At 35.1% G+C, this 18,962-nt stretch overlaps 1 protein-coding gene across 8 annotated transcripts in view; it reads left to right on the top strand.

Moving 5' to 3' along the window:
* The window catches only part of MEF2C (myocyte enhancer factor 2C), a 190,372-nt gene extending 172,867 nt beyond the window's left edge, over positions 1–17,505 (top strand). For 6 of the 8 annotated variants that reach the window (XM_027864156.1, XM_027864164.1, XM_027864160.1 and 3 more), the window contains 4 exons: positions 2,005–2,177; positions 4,589–4,718; positions 5,332–5,467; positions 12,705–17,505. In XM_027864156.1, the coding sequence (XP_027719957.1) occupies positions 2,005–2,177; positions 4,589–4,718; positions 5,332–5,467; positions 12,705–13,026 (761 nt within the window). In that variant the 3' untranslated portion in view covers positions 13,027–17,505. The remainder of the gene's footprint in view (positions 1–2,004; positions 2,178–4,588; positions 4,719–5,331; positions 5,468–12,704) is intronic. The other 2 variants (XM_027864162.1, XM_027864163.1) reach the window with 1 other exon arrangement.
* The last annotated feature ends 1,457 nt before the right edge of the window (positions 17,506–18,962 follow it).

Raw genomic sequence — 18,962 nt, forward strand, 5'->3', positions numbered from 1 at the left:
CATTTTCTGTAAGAGAAGAAGAGATAGTCCTGCTGTACCCTTGTCATAGGTAGTCCACATCTGGAATATAGGGTTCAATTCTGAGTGCTACAATTTAAGATTGTTGACAAATCATATTGCTTTCAGAAGAGGATAGCCAGGATAGAGAGGGGACTAGATCTTGTGCTTGAAGGAAATACCTATGTTTATCCTGAATAGTGGTTTGGGGGTGGAGGAAGTAGGAGGAGAAGAGAATGTGATAGTTACCTTTAAGTATTTGAACCATTATGACTTGTCCTACTTAGGCCTCACACAGCAGAACTAGGAAGAATTAGTAAAAAGTCAAGTCAAATCAACAAGCATTTATTTGTTTATTGAGCATTTATTATGTTCCAAGAACTCTGCTAAATTCTTTGGATACAAAGAAAGGAAAAAGCAGTCTTTACATTCAAAGAGATTATATCCTATATACAGGGTAAATTGGTCCTAGCACCATGGGGAACTGGAATAAGCCTCTTGCAGAAGGTGGGATTGGAGGTGATACGTGAAGGAAGAAAGGGAAGTCAGGAGGCAGACATAAGGAGGAAGAACATTCCAGGTCCTGGAATTCTAAGTCAGTGAAAATGCCTGGAGTCTAGAGATGAAGTGTCTGGGTCAGTATGTGGAGGGATGTTAAAATGTAAGAAAACTGGAAAGGTAGAAAAGGACTGGAAGGACTTTCAAAGCCAAACAGAGGATTTTACATTTGATCCTGGAGGTAATAGGGAGGCACTAAAGTTAAATTCCAGTTCTTTGTTAGGAAATTAGAAGAAGAAGAAAAAAGCTATCGAAAAGTAATGTTCTGTCTCAGGTTGGTAATGAGTTCCCCCTAACTAAGGCTGGATGGTCACTTTCAATGATGTTGTAGTAAGGACTCCTGCACACATACCCACTGTACTTGGTGGCCTTCTGAGATTCCTCCTAACTCCGAAATATATATATAATACCATGGTGTCTTCTATTCCTATATTAATCATGATAAGAGATCCAGAATTTGGTTTCAGAATTTGCTTTCATCCTGGATTAGATTACATCCTAGATGGTATTCTCTGTAGCCCTACATGTCACTGAGTAGGAAGTCAAGGTGTAATTTTTCTTCATGTATTTTGAAAAACGGGGTAGCAGAAACCTTCAAACATCCATTCCACACCCCCCCCCGCCCCTGTTCGACTCAGGCTACACATCTTAGATTTCAGAACTCCCCTATTGCCTTGTGAGGTGGCTGCTCCCTTACTGTGATGAATCAGCATTTTATGGCAGCCTCGGCTCATTGCAGCTACTGGGCAGAAGTGCTGCCCTCTGAAGTTCTATGGGAGCCCAGTCAAAAGAACCAGCCCATCAGAGTTATTATTAGAACATACCAAAAAGGGCAAGAGGGACTGAAGAACAACTGGAGGGAGAATTTGCTCAAATAAAAGGGGAACTGAATGACAAAAAGATTTAAGAATCTTCCTGAAGCTTCTCGTCCTCCTGCACATCCTAGAAATTACAATCTTGCTCTTATACCCTTCCTTCATTTAAAAAGGAAAAAAAAAACAGTGAAGTAAAAGGGAGTGAGTCAGGAAGGAAAGTCAGACCCCTGTGTTGTGCCAGTCGATTAAAGCACAGCACAATTGTATGCTTTTCTTAGACCATAAGACTGTCTGACTTTCTTCCTGACTTTTCTAAATAGTAAAAAAAAAAAAAAAAAAAAAAAAAAGTTTTAAGGACGCAACTTCATCTTAGCAATCTGCTTAGTAAAACTACTGCTATTAAAATTCTGCTTTGAAACTATTCAAATATTGTATTATTGTATGAATTCATTTTTAAAAAAAACTGTTTTTAAAACAGTTCAATTCAATAATACCGTTGCTTTTCTACCCTTGTACTTTGCACCTTTAAGACTGTGTTAAATTGTTTTTCTTTTCTTTTTAATAGAGACACATTATGATATCTGGAAATATGTTTGTGTGTGAGTTTCTTTTAAAAAAAAAACTTTTATTTCAGGGAACGGGTATGGTAACCCCCGAAACTCACCAGGTTTGCTGGTCTCACCTGGAAACTTGAATAAGAATATGCAAGCAAAATCTCCACCACCGATGAATCTGGGAATGAACAACCGTAAACCAGATCTCCGAGTCCTTATTCCACCAGGCAGCAAGAATGCAATGCCATCAGTGGTAATACTAGACTACATTTTAATGCATTTTCTGTTACCTTCTTAATATTTTGCTTCCTATAGTGAATTCTTAAAATATATTTGATCATTTTTAATAATTCCTCAAATTCAACCATAAAAACAAAACAGTGGCTCTGCTAGGACACTTGATGTTCAGCTATAGCTTCTGTTATCTAGTTTCCTTTTTTTTTTCCTTTTGAAATTAAAAAAAAAAGGTGTTCAGGAAAGGCCCATTGATAATGCTGGTGTCAGGGCACATGGACAATATCCTCATTGTGGTGTCTCTAGTTTCTATTTAGAAAGAATCATTCATTCTACATCACTATTTTATATAAGATATTCAGTTAGCGAGAGAATAAAATTTGCAGAATATTAAAGTATTAATGGTGTTTTAACTATATGCATTGATAGACGTTTTGAAGGGGTTAAAAATACAAAGCATTTTCTATAATTTCTAAAAAGATTTTTTCATGTTAGAGATTCCTTTCTTAGATTCATTTTAGTAATGATGGTTAGTGTATCTTGTACATCTCTGCTTAAACTCAATGTAAGCTTCCATACTAGTAATATAATAGCCAAAGACAAACTGTTTTTAAATCCCATTCACTCTAAGAATAGGGGTCATGTTTTACAATATTAAAATGGTAATAATCGTTTCTGAGAAGGAATAAAATAATACATAAAGAATCCCTGGGCCTATGTACTTTGCTGATTTTTTCTTGTGTATGACAGCCTTCAGTTTATTATAGTGGGACTAGATTTGACATTGAAAGTCCTCATATCAGTGTTCTGCAAATTAGCTTATCATTAGAGTGAGAATATTAGAAACACCTGATTTTTTTTAAAGGATTCTGTAGACAGATTTAGTTCATGCTGTAAACACATTTCTTTCTCCTGTTCGGTTATATATCAGGGCAAAAATTGTACTGTGAGCTGATTAATATATTAGGACAAAGTACAGATTAATTTTGAAAATCACCCCCCCCACCAAATCATATAAAATGGAGTGACCCTTTTTCAAAAAGACTGGGATTAATAAATATGGTCTTCTATAGGGCTACACTCCAGCAGACTGAAGCAGTGACAAGCTGTCTCTATCAATGATTTATTCTAGGGCTCTTAAAGCTGATATACTTTCCTGGGGATTCTATCTATGAATGGCCAGGGCTTGGCAACCAGGTGCCACTCTCCAGCCTCACCCACCAGTGAGGCTCGGTAGTGTCATCTTTTCTCTGATGGTGAAATAATGAATGCTGAAACGATGACCTATTTTGAAAACGGGGTAGATTGTCTTCACATCTGAGACAAACATCTCATTAGAGGAAACAAAGAATGCCTTTGGAAGGAGTTATTTTTATAGACTAGGTTCAAAAATTGTTTAAACTGTTGTGCCTATCAGACGATGCTTTTCATTATGTTGAAAGGAATTTGCCCAATGATAAATATTTACTCGCACTAATTATTAATACTCCTTTCCTACGCTCTCAGTCTGAGGATGTCGATCTGCTTTTGGTAAGTGGTGGTAGTGCCCCCTTAAATTTAATCATGCAAAGAAACTGATTGTTATTTTTAGATGGAGTTGGTGCCTGTGGTGAAATTGAGAAACGGTAGAGATTACCACAAAGGGTCGATATTGCTAAATTTTTAAATATTTATAATTTCCAGTATGCATCAGAGGTGAAAAGAACATTGGGTCATTATATTTTCCAGCTTAACCTCTCTCTGTGTAGTGCCAAGTTTTAAACAGTATGTCTGCTTTGTAGCATACAAAAAGGACTTAAAACTCTCTGGTTAGGTATTTTATATCCTTATTATGATGTATTTTTTCCTAGTAATTAGGTTTCTTGTAGTCATTAGGTTTAAGTGGACCTTAAACCTTCTTGAAGTAAAGGAGTTAAAGATAAATGTTAACTGCTTTGCTTCCTAGTTTGGGAGAAGTTTGTTTTAACCAAGGTTTGAAAGAATGAAGTGGTCAGAGCACCATCTTCTGGTCAAAGTTTGACATACAGCATTACTATGGTACTGCTTATAGAATTTCACATAAAAACCATTATTGTTGACTTTAATGAAAAAAATTTTTTGCATTTGAATGAGGATCGAAACAATGGAAGTTCAGTATACATACTTCATCAGTTTTCCACATGGTCTGTTTTTACCCACAGTGAAGCTATCCTGCTTGTTACTAGTTCAGTTGCCTAGGAGATACTGATGTAATGGGTTACTATGGCAACAGCTGGTCTCTTGAAGGATTGTAAATGATAGGGTTGGCAGAGTTCATAGAGGCACATGTTAAATGATTAATTTCATGAAATTTGTACCAAGATTTTTTTTATGTGAAAACTAATACTGAAATCTAATATGTTTAATTTATTTGAAATCAATCAATAATGTCCTTTTTATTTACTTTAATAGAATCAAAGGATAAATAACTCCCAGTCTGCTCAGTCATTGGCCACCCCAGTGGTTTCCGTAGCAACTCCTACTTTACCAGGGCAAGGAATGGGAGGGTATCCATCAGCCATTTCAACAACATATGGTACTGGTGAGTGTATTCATAGAGTGTAAATAGTACATTTAATAACAAGAAAGCAAGACAAAAAAATTCTATCTTCTCAGTCGGTCAAGAACATCTATGGTGATCCCTTGTGTATGAGCATAACACTGAACTGTCACCTATATTTCTGTTAAGACCAGTTGAACTTAGAGATCTTTTCTTTCTTAAGTGGTTGAAAGTCTCATCAACCCAACTTGATAAATGAGAAACATCAGGAAATCCAAAGGATCACTTCATCGTTTTATGTAGAAAGGACACTTCTTATGAGCTGTGTCTCTTACAGTGTTATTTAGGAAACCTTGTAGTTGATGAAATCTAGTAGTCTGAATAATGCATATAATATAGTCCAGCACTGTAATGATGATGCATCCTAGAAATTTATACTTTTAATATTGACAGTTTTATCTGGAGTGTTACTCTTCCCCCAACATTTAGTATTTTCTTTTTTTTTATAATTTAAAAATTAATCCCTTGTCTTTCTGAAATAAAATAATTGCGGTTACTGAAAATGTTAGGAAATAAAAATGTTGATTCTGGTCACTACTTAATCATTTAAAAATTAATTATTTCTCCATTATTATCTTTTTTTCCCCTAATCTAGAGTACTCACTGAGTAGCGCAGATTTATCATCTCTCTCTGGGTTTAATACAGCCAGTGCTCTTCATCTTGGTTCAGTAACTGGCTGGCAACAGCAACACCTACATAACATGCCACCATCTGCCCTCAGTCAATTGGGGTAAGCAATATTATTTTTGAATTATAGTCTTTTAAGAGATAAAGCTGCTTTTTAAAATTTATTAGGGTATTACAGTCCACCAACCTAAAGTGTGTCATTATACTGTAGCCTTCATTGAACCTGAAAACAAGTATCAGATCAACACCTTTTTAAAGTATGTATTTTACTTGCCACGTTCTATATCCCTTAATAAGAAAGATAAAATTTTATTGATGGCTTGTCTTCCACTTATTAGCAAAATGCATTGGTATTTCTTTCAGGGCAGCATTAAATAAAATAGAAAACCTCTTTTTTATGTTTTTCTCCAAGCAAAATATAAAGTTCATTTGAGATAGAGAATAAATTTGTGGTGGGTAGTTCTAAAAAGTTTCTAATATAATTGAGACAAACTTGTTTAGGATAAATAAAAATAAAATTTTAGCATGGTAAAAATCCGATCATAGAATTGTCATATTTCCATCTGTTCAAGTGACATGTAAGCTTCATATATTTGTAACTGCCTTGTAAAAATATAGCCTAATTACCTAAATCTGGATAGAATACTTAATTTTTGTCTTCTGAAGCCAGAAAATGTATATCCCTGCCCTCTTGTGGTGGTTTTAGGATATTTCTTTAGTACAGGAGTACCTGTAGTGTTATATCATAAATAAAGAGATTAATGCCACCAAAAAAAAAAATCAGGCTCATATTTCTAACTAAACAAAGAACCAAGAAATGTTTTAATCTAGAAAATTATTTTAAGCATTTCTAATATCTCCGTACTTGCAGTTTTAATTTACAAAATAAAAGCCTATTTAAGAAAGAAGAATGTAGTGGTTTGCTTTTGATATTGTAGATCCCTGAAATTTGATATTATTATAATGGGCTTTTCATAAAATCATTTCATATAAGCTACATGTAACATTTATTTACAAGGTAATAGGTTACCTAAATCTGTTAATACCATAATAGTGTAAAATTCCAAAGAAACTGGACATGCAAATGTCAAATACCCAGTCAGCACTTAGTCTCAGTTGTTTCCAGTGATTTCCTATTTAAATGTAACCAAACGTTAACCAAAAAGGATACAAATCAAATCTTGAATCAACCTTGTGCACTTTTTGTATTCCCACATTGTCATTTCCTAATTCACATCTTTGAAAAGTTAAATGGCAAAGCAGGTAAAGAATTTCCATACCTCAAAAGCTACATGATTTCATCCATATGAATACTCCCTTCAGCAATGCAAATCACAACACCTTTGTGATTTTGTACGTGATCTTTGTGAATTGTTGTAGTTGGAAAAAAACAAAAAAATCCATCCCCTGGTGGCCATCTTCCTGGAGACAAGTCTCTCTGAATGTAGCTGTACAAGAAACCTAGTTCATCTCAAACCTGTAGAAACCTTTCTACTTTAGTAGGGTTGGCCAGAGTTTGCATTTTGCTTGTATAAACCTCCAGAACCCAAAATCAATTCCATGACACCTGGAGGATTAGGGTAGAGTTTCAGTAGAAAAGAGATTCAAAGAAAGAAATTATCAATCAATCAATTTTTTACATAAATGTAGTATTACCTGTAAAGTAACACCAGGTAACACCAGAAACCAATGTCCTTAAATTTTCTGTAAAATAAAAAAAACACAACCCTAAGCCATGGAGGCCTTCCCTCAATATTTCAAGCCTGTTTTTCTCCTTAAAAGCTTAAGGAATCCTTTTATGTCACTTCAATATAACTTCAGATTTCTTCTGAATCCAGCCAAGTTGACTGGATCTGTGTGTGTGTATGTGTGTGAGTGTATGTGTGTGTGTATGTGTGTGTGTGAGTCTGTGTGTGTGTACGTCTGTGTCTATGTCTGAACAGATAAATTTCTAGAAAAAAGAATCAAGTTAAATTCAGATAAAAGACCCCAACAGTTGATTGACGCTACTAACTCTTTTAATAGACCATTTTTCACTTTCCAGTGACTAATTTAGAACTAGCGATCACAAGTAGGCAAAGATATCACCTCATAGCATATTTTCTCATGTATATTCTAATTTTTCATTATTATCATTAAAGATCCAATATGATGCTACATTCACTGTATAAATATCTTAAAATATCAATAGTGTGACTTAACTCCAACTGTTCTAGTTACTTCTGATGATCTTTAAACAGAGAGGTATTTCAAGTATATGGTATCAGTATATTTCTACTCACTTGGTAGTTTTCTCACTTAATCCAGGAATACTAATTTCCCAAATGGGTGTTATTTAATCATAGTTCCAATCAGTTTTCCAAGGAATAATAAAGTACAAAATAGCAACCAGGCCCAAATAAATCTTTTCCTTTCCCTAAATGTAGTATTGCATTGCTGTATCACAACACTGAATCCATTCTGTCCAATATTGTCAGGATAGGTAATTTTTAAAAATTTTTCAATCAAAATGATTATCAAAAAATTTTCTTAGAAATTACCAGTAATAAATCAAAAACTCCATTATTAGTTTCAAACATGACTGTATTGGGGGCATAGATGAAGATATTTTGTCATCTCAGATTATTTTAAAGTTTAAATTCATATTCGTTATATTTTTTATCATTCTTTGTAATTTTTAGAAAATGACTACACATCAAGCATTCAGATTCTATGCTAGCCAATAAAGGTGCTTCAATAACTGAGCAAAGGTTTCAGTGAATTGAAATAAATAAGGAATAGAGATTCAGGATGGAAGGGAATTAAGCATTGAATATAGATAAAGTCAAATAAAAAAAATAATTTGATTTTGCACCAAGTTCCTTTCTATTTTTCTCATTGTGTATGTCTTGCCCAAAAAGTTCTCATATATGTTTTCAATGACTTTTAAATAGTAAATAAATAAATATGTGTTGAATTGAAGTCCCTGGATAATATAATAAATACAATCCTTCTTCATTTTCTATCCAAACATTACATTTGGTTGTGTGTGTGCACACAGACATGAATATACACACATTTAGCCCCTCTTAACACAGTGCCTGGTACATAGTGGATACTTAATGCTAGTTGACTGACTAAATAACACACACACACACACACACACACTCACAGTTGTCATCATTTTTCCAACTCTTTCTATAAATAATAAAGTATGTTTTTTAAAAAAAAATACATCTTCCTACAAAGCAAAGTGGCTTTAAAAAGGGAGTTACCTCAAATATACTAGCCTAATTTGACATAATTGTTAACATTAAAAAGTTATTTTAAATAGCAAAAATCCCCCCTGCTATATAACATCTCTATCAAATGAATAATTTTAGCCACTCAGATTCATTTCATAATAATCAATTGAAAGATTCACAAAGGCTTTTTGCAAATCAGATTGATGTCTTACTGGGCCAGTGGGTCAAATCCAGGATGACAGACAGGTCTGATGTTTAAAAAGAAAGATGTTTAATATGGAAGAAGCAGGATATTTTGGATTGTCAACTAAGCCAAAATGGACATTGGCGGTCCACTATAGTTATCAAAGTGTCACTGAATGCATTGATACTCTACCAAAAATAAAGAGAACAACATGTGTACTCTTTTAAGTGGAAATGTCTTTAGGCCTTCATAATTATGCTTTTAAAAAATACCCGGCATCTGATCTTATCCATCCAACATAAAAGATGATTCACTTTGGATGGTAATCTCCTACACAAGTTCCTGAAGTTAGTGGGAGTTTTACGTAGGGAGTAGAGTTGTGGCAGAAGAACCTGGCCCTGTGGGTTCAGTGGAAGTAAACTGTGTGACTAAGACTGAGCTTTGTAATAAGTGGTCATTTTCCATAAAAGTTACTTTTCTTCTTTGAAACTCAACAATGCCTATGGGCTTTCCATTGGAAATGCCCCTCTTATTTTAGGTGCTTTTCCCATTATCTAAAAAGGCATTCCTCTTAAGCATTTTCAGACATCAATTCTTGTGAGGTGGGTGTGCAATGCATACTGTAGAAGGCTATTTGTGGGTGCAGGCAACTTTGAAAAGGTTAGGTAAAAATAGGTCAGATACTCTAATATATTTTACAGGCGGAGGCAGTAAGAATTTGAATAAAACTATCCAGTCATATTTGATCTCTGATCGAATAAGGGGAAAGGTAGGTGTTTTCCCAGTTCTAAATCTGGCCTCAGTAGTAAATGATAACTTTCAGTGTGGACTTCAATGTGAGCAGCTCGCAGATCAGGCTTTTTCACTCTCCCACATGTTTTAGTCAATCATAGCATATATTCCTCATAATTATTTATGTTCAAAATCATGTTCTACACAAAAACCAAACCACAATTTTCCTCTAGCTCCCATATCTGAATCTGGCATGAATAGTGCTAAGTTGTTTTTTTTTAATTGACTGTTCTTTGTTTTCCAGAATGATTTCTTTAAAAATAAGAAAACTGACCAATTAAATTCCTGTGTTATAACAGTACCACTCATATATGATGTATTTTGTAGTAAAATATCTAACATAATCATTTACTCATTAGACTAAACGTTTCATGTTTGTGGATTTATTCCCCCAATTTTTTTAAAGAGGCTTCTCTATCAAAGTGTTTGAAATATGTTTTCAAGGTGTGATAAAATACCACCAAAAGTTATATTAAAGTATTTGTATGAATATACTTAAGACATTAATAGTTGAAAAAGTGCTTTCTCCAAAACAGCCCTGTGGAGTAGATGGCGAGAGTATTCTCACCCTATTCTACTGCATAAGAACTTAACACAGAAAGTCTACATGTGACTGCACAGTCACATGACTAGTGAGAGGCAAAAGCAGGATTTCTTTAATTTCTAATTGCTTATGAGAGTTGAAGAAATTCTGCAATTTTGCAAATAATGCAAGTCCTCCCCCCCCCAAAAAAGATAATTTTATGATTGAGTAAAAAATTTGTGAATTTTTTTGAGGGAATGAAGGTTGGTTTGGGAGCCTGATTTGTCCAGCTTAGCTATTGTCTTCACTGATCTAGTTCACAGAATAATTTTTCAGTTCTCTATTTCCTTTTGCCAGTGAAGACAGAATTTAAATTACAGAGTTGAAAAAGACATTTATTGATATGCCACTTTATTTTCAGTTTCCTTATAGACATATAGTATTAAATATTTGTTCAATTCATACTAGAGGTATTTAATTAAATTTTAGTCACATATTCTAGCAAAAATCTTTCCCTAAATTCAAAAGATGATTTTCTTCTTGCTACAAGGCAACAAGTGCTTATTAAGTGTTTACTCTGTGCCAACCTCTGTGCTAAGTGCTACATAAAATAATCACCAAGAGCAAATGTCCCACCCATGAAATGTAAGATGTAGCGTTTTTGTTATTGTTACTGTTGTTGTTGTTGCTGTTGTTGCAGATGCTATTATAATTTCTCCCTGACTTAGACAGTCTGTGATTCATATCTGGGAATACAGTAAGACTAAGATAGAATATAATATAATAAGCACTTTTAAATTGCTCAAAGAATATAAACATACCTGAAACATCATGTAAAGTCAGTTTGGTGTCTAGATAGATAATGTCAAGACTGATTTGCTTCTATAGAATCATAGAGGTTAGAGAAAGAAAATGTTTATTAAAGAAACAAATCATTCTCCTTTCAGATTATTTCCTACATTACATAATACATTAATAGGAGAGGGAAAGTAATTTTTTGCCAGTAGGTGGTGCTTTTGTACAAAACATCACTCATAAACTCTCATTTCTGTCTAATTTCATATTCCTATACATTTTCAGCACTTATTGTATCTCCCACAAAGCTGATTCCCTCTATCATATACTTTCTCCCAAATTTGCATGCACATACTCACACACTCACAACAAAGTTTAAAATAGCACTTAAGGCCTCTTTTTAAATTGGAAAATGAAGTAGGAGCTTATACCGGCAGATTTTGAGTCCCTTTGTTTGAAATGGGTGGGTCTTCATGTACAAGTCATTATTTTTGCTCTTCCTTGATTTAAGGGGGAAAAAAAGACTTTTGAAATTTCCTAGCAAAGCAAGTTGTGCCGGTACACACAGCACATGTCAGCATTCTCTGCCATGGTACGCTCCTGGCATATAGACTAGCAGCCCTGTTTTTGCCTTAGAATGCTCACAACTTCCTCATGCAACCTTACATTTGGGTGACCCTGGCCAATGTCAGTTTGTCTATCAATCTCCTTTGAAAGGTTAGTTTAATTCTTATTTCCCAAGACCTGTAGCATCACCATTTCTTCCATATTTTGAAGGAAATGCAAGCTCTTGAGGAATACAAGGAAGAACAAATGTTCTAAGCACAACTGAATCACCACCAGGTCTTTCTTTCTTTGTAATGTGTTTCTCCCACACAGTCTCACATACCTGACCATATATGCCTTTAGAATAATGGGGGAGATGTAAGTTCAGCATTTTCTTTATTCTTATAGTTTCACATACCTGGCAATGCTTGACTAACATTAATGAAAGTAATATAATTGGAGGAAATGAACTCTATTTTCATCCGGCATAGTTAAATAGGAATAAAGAATTTCCACTTATTTACTTGTATTGTCAAGGGTAAAATCTTACATTCATTCATAACTACCTGTAAAATATCAATAGATATATTCACCATTCAGCTCCTAGCCTCCTTTCCTCTCTCAGCTCCCTACTCCTACACAAAAGAACAATGTTTACTGTATGGAGAGCTTTGTGGACCTTATTTCTCTGAAGCTTAAAATCTCTTCACTTTCCATAAAAAGGATATAACTTGATTATTCACATGCTTATTTAGTAAATATATAAAGCCTCTATCATAAGTTTTTAGGTGCATACATATAAAAAATAATGTCAAAACACAGTCTTACTGATTAGGGAGGTCTGACTCAAGAACTAGATACTATGCACTCAAGTCCTACCAAATGTAAAGCAACATTTCAAGGACACAGAAAAATCTCTTACCACCATCTCTTGAACTACAATTCTGGGCACTGCCAACCAGAGCTCTTTGGAAGCTCTTAGGTGCAACATCAGAGCCCAGACATAAATGATACCTAAGGCCTGAACCAGTTAAATATTGGAATTGCTACAGGGTTTAAAAAAAAAAAAACCAGCATCACCCTGCATTATTGAGTAAGTGATGCTTCAATTTTCCACTCATTCTAAATATTTCCTTAGGTACTCTTCACCCTCCTGACATACACAAGAATCGGTATGAGTCTTTAAGCTGATGTTTTATGTGGATGAGAGTGATTGTGCGTTCCTGGGGGCTCCAGGCCTCCTCAGTCTGTAACTGGGTTTCCTTTCCTCCTACAGAGCTTGCACTAGCACTCACTTATCTCAGAGTACAAATCTCTCCCTGCCTTCTACTCAAAGCCTCAACATCAAGTCAGAACCTGTTTCTCCTCCTAGAGACCGTACCACCACCCCCTCGAGATACCCACAGCATACGCGCCACGAGGCGGGGAGATCTCCTGTTGACAGCTTGAGCAGCTGTAGCAGCTCGTATGATGGGAGCGACCGAGAGGATCATCGGAATGAATTCCACTCCCCTATTGGACTCACCAGACCTTCGCCGGACGAAAGGGAAAGTCCCTCAGTCAAGCGCATGCGGCTCTCTGAAGGATGGGCAACATGATCAAATTATTACCTACTAGTTTTTTTTTTTTTTCTTGCAGTGTGTGTGTGCTATACCTTAATGGGGATTGGGGGGTCGATATGCATTATATGTGCCGTGTGTGGACAAAAAAGTCAGGTACTCTGTTTTGTAAAAGTACTTTTAAATTGCCTCAGTGATACAGTATAAAGGTAAACAGAAATGCTGAGATAGGCTTAGCACTTGAGTTGTACAACAGAACACTTGTACAAAATAGATTTTAAGGCTAACTTCTTTTCACTGTTGTGCTCCTTTGCAAAATGTATGTTACAATAGATAGTGTCATGTTGCAGGTTCAACGTTATTTACATGTAAATAGACAAAAGGAAACATTTGCCAGAAGTGGCAGATCTTTACTGAGAGAGAAAGCAGCTGTTATGCAACATATAGAAAATGTATAGATGTTTTGACAGACCCAGCAATGGGTGGCCACTGGTAAATGTTAGAAACAGATGAGGTCACCTAACACAGCAATGATGCTCACAAACATTCAGGCATATCATTGGAGTATGGCACTCAGTTAAAAGGATCAAAGACATTTAAAAGAGGACCATACTTACAAAAATGTGGAGTTTGAGGGCTAACGTATTTAATTTTTAAAAATTCTGGGTCTGCATCACTTATTAAATAAAAATATAAAAATATGTACATTACATTTTGCTTATTTTCATATAAAAAGTAAGACAGAGTTTGCAAAGCATTTGTGGCTTTTTGTAGTTTACTTAAGCCAAAATGTGTTTTTTTTTTCCTTGATAGCTTCGCTAATATTTTAAACAGTCCTGAAAAAAGCAAAAGGGACTTTTTGTATAGAAAGCACTACCCTAAGCCATGAAGAACTCCATGCTTTGCTAACCAAGATAACTGTTTTCTCTTTGTAGAAGTTTTGTTTTTGAAATGTGTATTTCTAATTATATAAAATATTAAGAATCTTTTAAAAAATCTGTGAAATTAACATGCTTGTGTATAGCTTTCTAATATATAATAATTATGGTAATAGCAGAAGTTTTTGTTATCTTAATAGTGGGAGGGGGGTATATTTGTGCAGTTGCACATTTAAGTAACTATTTTCTTTCAGTTTTCTTTTACTCTGCATACATTTTACAAAATCAAAATCAATTGTCAAAAGGATAACCTGTGGGGCTAGATTTACCACATCATAACAACCTAAATCATTTTAAAAGCTACATTTGCAATCTATTGGGTGAACAGACATCCATTGTATATATTGATTAGTTCTTTCAGTTTTAAATTTTTGGGTTATTTTGCATTTTACCAAATGCAGGGCCCCTTTTTCTGATCTTAGGTATACCCCTGTGCATCTTAGAATTCAATAAGTACGTATCACAATTTGACCTTTATCCTAAATCACCTACCTGGTTGGTATTCAGCCCACTATAATTTGATATATAGTATTTGTTTTTGTTTTTGTTTTTAATCTGCCTGGAATGGGCTATGAGTGGTGGTACATTACATCCTGAAGATAAGTCAGAAAAAAAAATGTGATTGATGTGAAGGTAACCCAGTGAATAAGTTATATTCGCCCATATTTAGAGAAAAGATGAAGAAACTTGATGCTACAGAAAAGAAAAAGAAACAGGTACACAGTGTTGTATTATTTTAACTTGTACTCAACAAACCTTGTTGATATCATAGGCTGTTGAGTGAGCCCAGTGTATCAGGCAACCCCAAAATGTCACTTCTGCATAAGGCATGTATGTCATATTTTTTCCTTCAATAAAGAGAGTTAATAGCCATTACAAGAAAACCCATTTAAGATCCTCTATGTCCCTTTTCATTCAAAGAAACAATGACTTACTGAACATATGTCTCTGGGGATTATTTTCTGGGTCATTCCCCTTTAAGAAGTTAGTGCCATAAGAAATGCTTATATTTCTTCTCCAAGAGTAGTTTCAGTTTTTGAAAGAATATAGGAACAATTTCCTTCTCATGGTATGTGGAGATCCAGTTTCATCTCTCAATCAGATGCATTGACACTAGCCGCAAAAAATAAAAATAAAAAAGAATAAAAAAATTTTTTTAAAATACAAAAGTGATGCCGTCAGCACAAACAAATCCAATTTAGTTATGCCATACCTAAGACCCATTCCCCATCAACTTGCGTAGTTTCTGTGTATTTCTCATCATAAGAGGCTGCCGCTGGGTGGCAGAAGCCAAGAGATTTTACTTACTGGACTCTATTTTCCTAACTTCATCTGAAATTCCCAATTAGTTCTCTGGTTTGTGCCTGACTAGGATGCCAGTCTGCCTTGTGCTCGTATTTTGTATACTCTAAGCAGAATACAATTCAACTAATTCATACATCCTATTTGATAAAATGACCATGGAACATGGAAAGAAAGATATTTATGCAGAGGAAAAGCAGAACTGGATCCCTGACCTATTAAATGCAAACACACATAGACACACACGGTATTCAAAGCCACTCTCCTAACCTTAAGCATGATCCCATTCTTAGAGTCTCTTGCTGAGATTTTAACTTGACGTGTATAAAATATGCAAATATGTCACAAATGTGCTTTGTCATTTCAAAACACTTTGGGTTTATCAGAATTGTTAGTAGAAACTTGTCAGCGGGTGGGGAGGGGGTCAGTCTATGAAAATACGAAGAATAGCCATATTATTAGTTTACCTTGCAATTTGCCTCAGCAACACAGGAAAAAAAGGAAAAGTGAGTTTCTAAGGGGGTGGTTGTTTAAAGTAAGCTAAAGAACCAGCAGAAGCCAGGGTACAGATGAAGCCTTGGCTATTTATAGCAGTTCTGACAATGGTTTTATAAGAACATTTAAAAGAATAGAATCACTTGAAAATGGATACCAGTCACCTCTTGTTCCCACCACTGAATTCATCTGAAGTGGTGGCAAGATGGTGAAAGGATAATCTGAGAATTTTTAAAAGATGATTTAATGAGAAGAAGCACAACTTTGAATATGATGAGTCACTTTCTGTCAACAATAACTGTCTATCTTTTTTACCCTTGTACCTTTCTCTGTAATTTACCATTTACTGTATTTGCAAAGCTAATTTTGTTTTTTTTTTCACAGAGATTCCTTTGTATGTAAGGAGTTTGGGGCAGAGCCCTGAGGGAGTATTACTTTACAGAACCCAAGCTGCAGAAACCTTTTTTTTTTTTAGGCAACACTCTTCATTGCAAGTTAAAATACCCCCAAAGTGGCATTTTGTTCACTCGCAAGGATTGTGATCTCTAATCCTTCTTTTAAGAGATTTTCAGCAACATCATTAAACTGAATGATTGGTGACAATGATATGATATACATAAGCTGCACAACCTGTATGTTGTATGCATTGGTGCCTTTCATTTTGAGGCAGTTCATTTTAACATTTTTGAAAGTTCAGTTTTATAGCAAAAAGGCATATTTTTCCCAAAGGCAGAATCTAACTGTTTTGTAATGATGAATATGAAAATACCTGTCATCTTCAGATCATTTTCAGGTTAACTAAAGTGAGAATTTTTAAAATAACAATGCCAATTCTCTCTTAACAAGAATGTCAGCCCTCTTGTACCTGGACGCGTTTGTTTTATCTTTCCTATCCAAGTCTTTAACTTAGGCATAGAGATTTTTTTTTGCCCCTTTCTTCTTGTGTTCCCTTCAGAAAGTAAATGCTTTGTATTTCTTTTTTTTAAGCCACTTGAAACCTCAATAAAGGCTGTTGCCTAAACATGGAATACTTCATCTGTTCCTGTTTGTGCCATCTGCTGTGACGTCGTCACTTACATGGCGTTAATTTCCTGCCACTACAGATCTTTTGAAGGACTGATGGGATATTGGTATATGTTAGAATGCTTCAGATTGTAGATGTAATAAGAGGCTTTTGTTAATATGTTTTAACCAAAGATGTGGAGCAATCCAAGCTTTTAGCCACATACCGTCTGCATCAAATTTGTCCATTTGGGTTATTTTTATAATCGGGTGTTACATTTTGCCTTCCCTGCGCATACCTCAAATTGATCCATACCTCACTCTGATTCAGAGAGGTCAACTAAATGATGGATTTTTTTTTCACTCTAAATGCTAGTACCTGTGTTCTCTTAGAGTAGAGCAGAAATGGGTCACTGTAGGCATAGTACTTGGATTGCTTCAGATGGTTTGCTGTATCCTTTTTCCTTCTTTTTTTTTTCTTTTTCTGGGGACTTGTTTCCATTAAATGACAGTAATTCAAAAGTAGCTTGTAAATGAGGGCATACAAGCATTTGCAACAAATATTAAAATAGAGGCTCACAGCGGCATAAGCTGGACTTTGTCGCCACTAGATGACAAGATGTTATAACTAAGTTAAACCACATCTGTGTATCTCAAGGGACTTAATTCAGCTGTCTGTAGTGAACAAAAGTGGGAAATTTTCAAAAGTTTCTCCTGCTGGAAATAAGGTATAATTTGTATTTTGCAGACAATTCAGTAAAGTTACTGGCTTTCTTAGTGATGCAGTGTCTGTGGTGCATTTCTTTAATTAGTGTTTTACTATTTAAAATTATTCCATTTTGCCACATTTTTAAAAGTATCTTCTACCACAAGGACACCTCTTTCTTAGCCTTGACAAATTTCATATCCAGATAGCATACACAAATAAGAGATGTGTATAAATAAATGTATCTATCTGTATTTGTAGACAAATATATGCCTGCATGGGTGGTGAATTAGATCTCATATTCAGGGAAACTGTTTGTTCTGCAAGTTTAGGAATTCAAAGGTCCTGTCACTGGTTAAATACTTCTATCACTGTAATTATATGACAGGTCTTTGATAACCTGATTTCTTCTTATGAATCTTTTCCTGAGATGAATGAGAAGGCCATATCCAAGCTGATGGAAAATAATGTTGGTTGTTTTTGTTTTGTTTTGTTTTTAAATGTGAAAATCTGGAAAGGAAAGGAAAATCTCTACCATAAATATTTCTCTTTTTGCATGACATTTAATTTAAACAACAATGTTGGAAACTTACAATTTTTAAATTATGAGTTATTTAATGGCTAGGAGAGTCTATATATTTTCATTTTTATGAAAATAGCACATTAATTGTCAAAATTACAATTATACTTTTCAAAAGAAATGCACCCAAGGAGGTCAACATGCCAAACTATAGAACAGATGAAGGAAGGAAGGAAGGAAGGAAGGAAGGAAGGAAGGAAAGAAGGAAGGAAGGAAGGAAGGAAGGAAGGAAGGAAGGAAAAAGGAAGGAAGGAAGGAAAGAAGGAAGGAAGAAAGGGAGGAAGGAAGGAAAGAAAGAAGGGAGGAAGGAAGGGGAAAAGAGGGAGAGAAGGAGGGAAAAAGAAGGAAAAGGAAGAAAGGAAGGAAAAAAAGAGGGGAAAGGGAAGGAAAGAAAGAAGAAATGAAGGAGGAGAAAAGGAAGGAGAGAGAGAAGAGGAAGGGAAGGAGATAGGGAAAAGGGAGGAAGGAAGGAAGGAAGGAAGGGAGGAAGGAAGGGAGGAAAGAAGGAATAAAGAAGGGAGGGAGAGAAGAAAAGAAAGAAAGAAGGAAAAAAGGAAGGAAAGAGGGAGGGAGGAAAGGAGGAAGGGAGAAAGGAAGGTATTTGATAAGTAACTACTATGTGTCAGGCATTGTGCTAAGTGCTTGACGAATATTATAACATTTATTCTTCACTACAACCCTGGGATGGAGGTGTTATTATCCCCATATATCCCCATTTTACAAGTGAGGAAATAACACAGACAGAGGTTGTCACTTGCTTATGGGTCACACAGCAAGTGAGGCTAGATTAGAACTCAGATCTTCCTGACTTCAGGCTCAGCACTCTATCCTTTGCACCACTTGGCTGCCTATACCAAAAATCATAAGCCACTTGCATAAACAAGTGGATTACATGATGTCTAAGCTCCCATACCACTCTAAAGCTTAAGAGCTAATAATCCTAACTATAAAA

Source organism: Vombatus ursinus, unplaced genomic scaffold, assembly GCF_900497805.2.
Source record: "Vombatus ursinus unplaced genomic scaffold, bare-nosed wombat genome assembly UNPS02014774.1, whole genome shotgun sequence".
In the NCBI taxonomy this organism is placed as follows: domain Eukaryota; kingdom Metazoa; phylum Chordata; class Mammalia; order Diprotodontia; family Vombatidae; genus Vombatus; species Vombatus ursinus.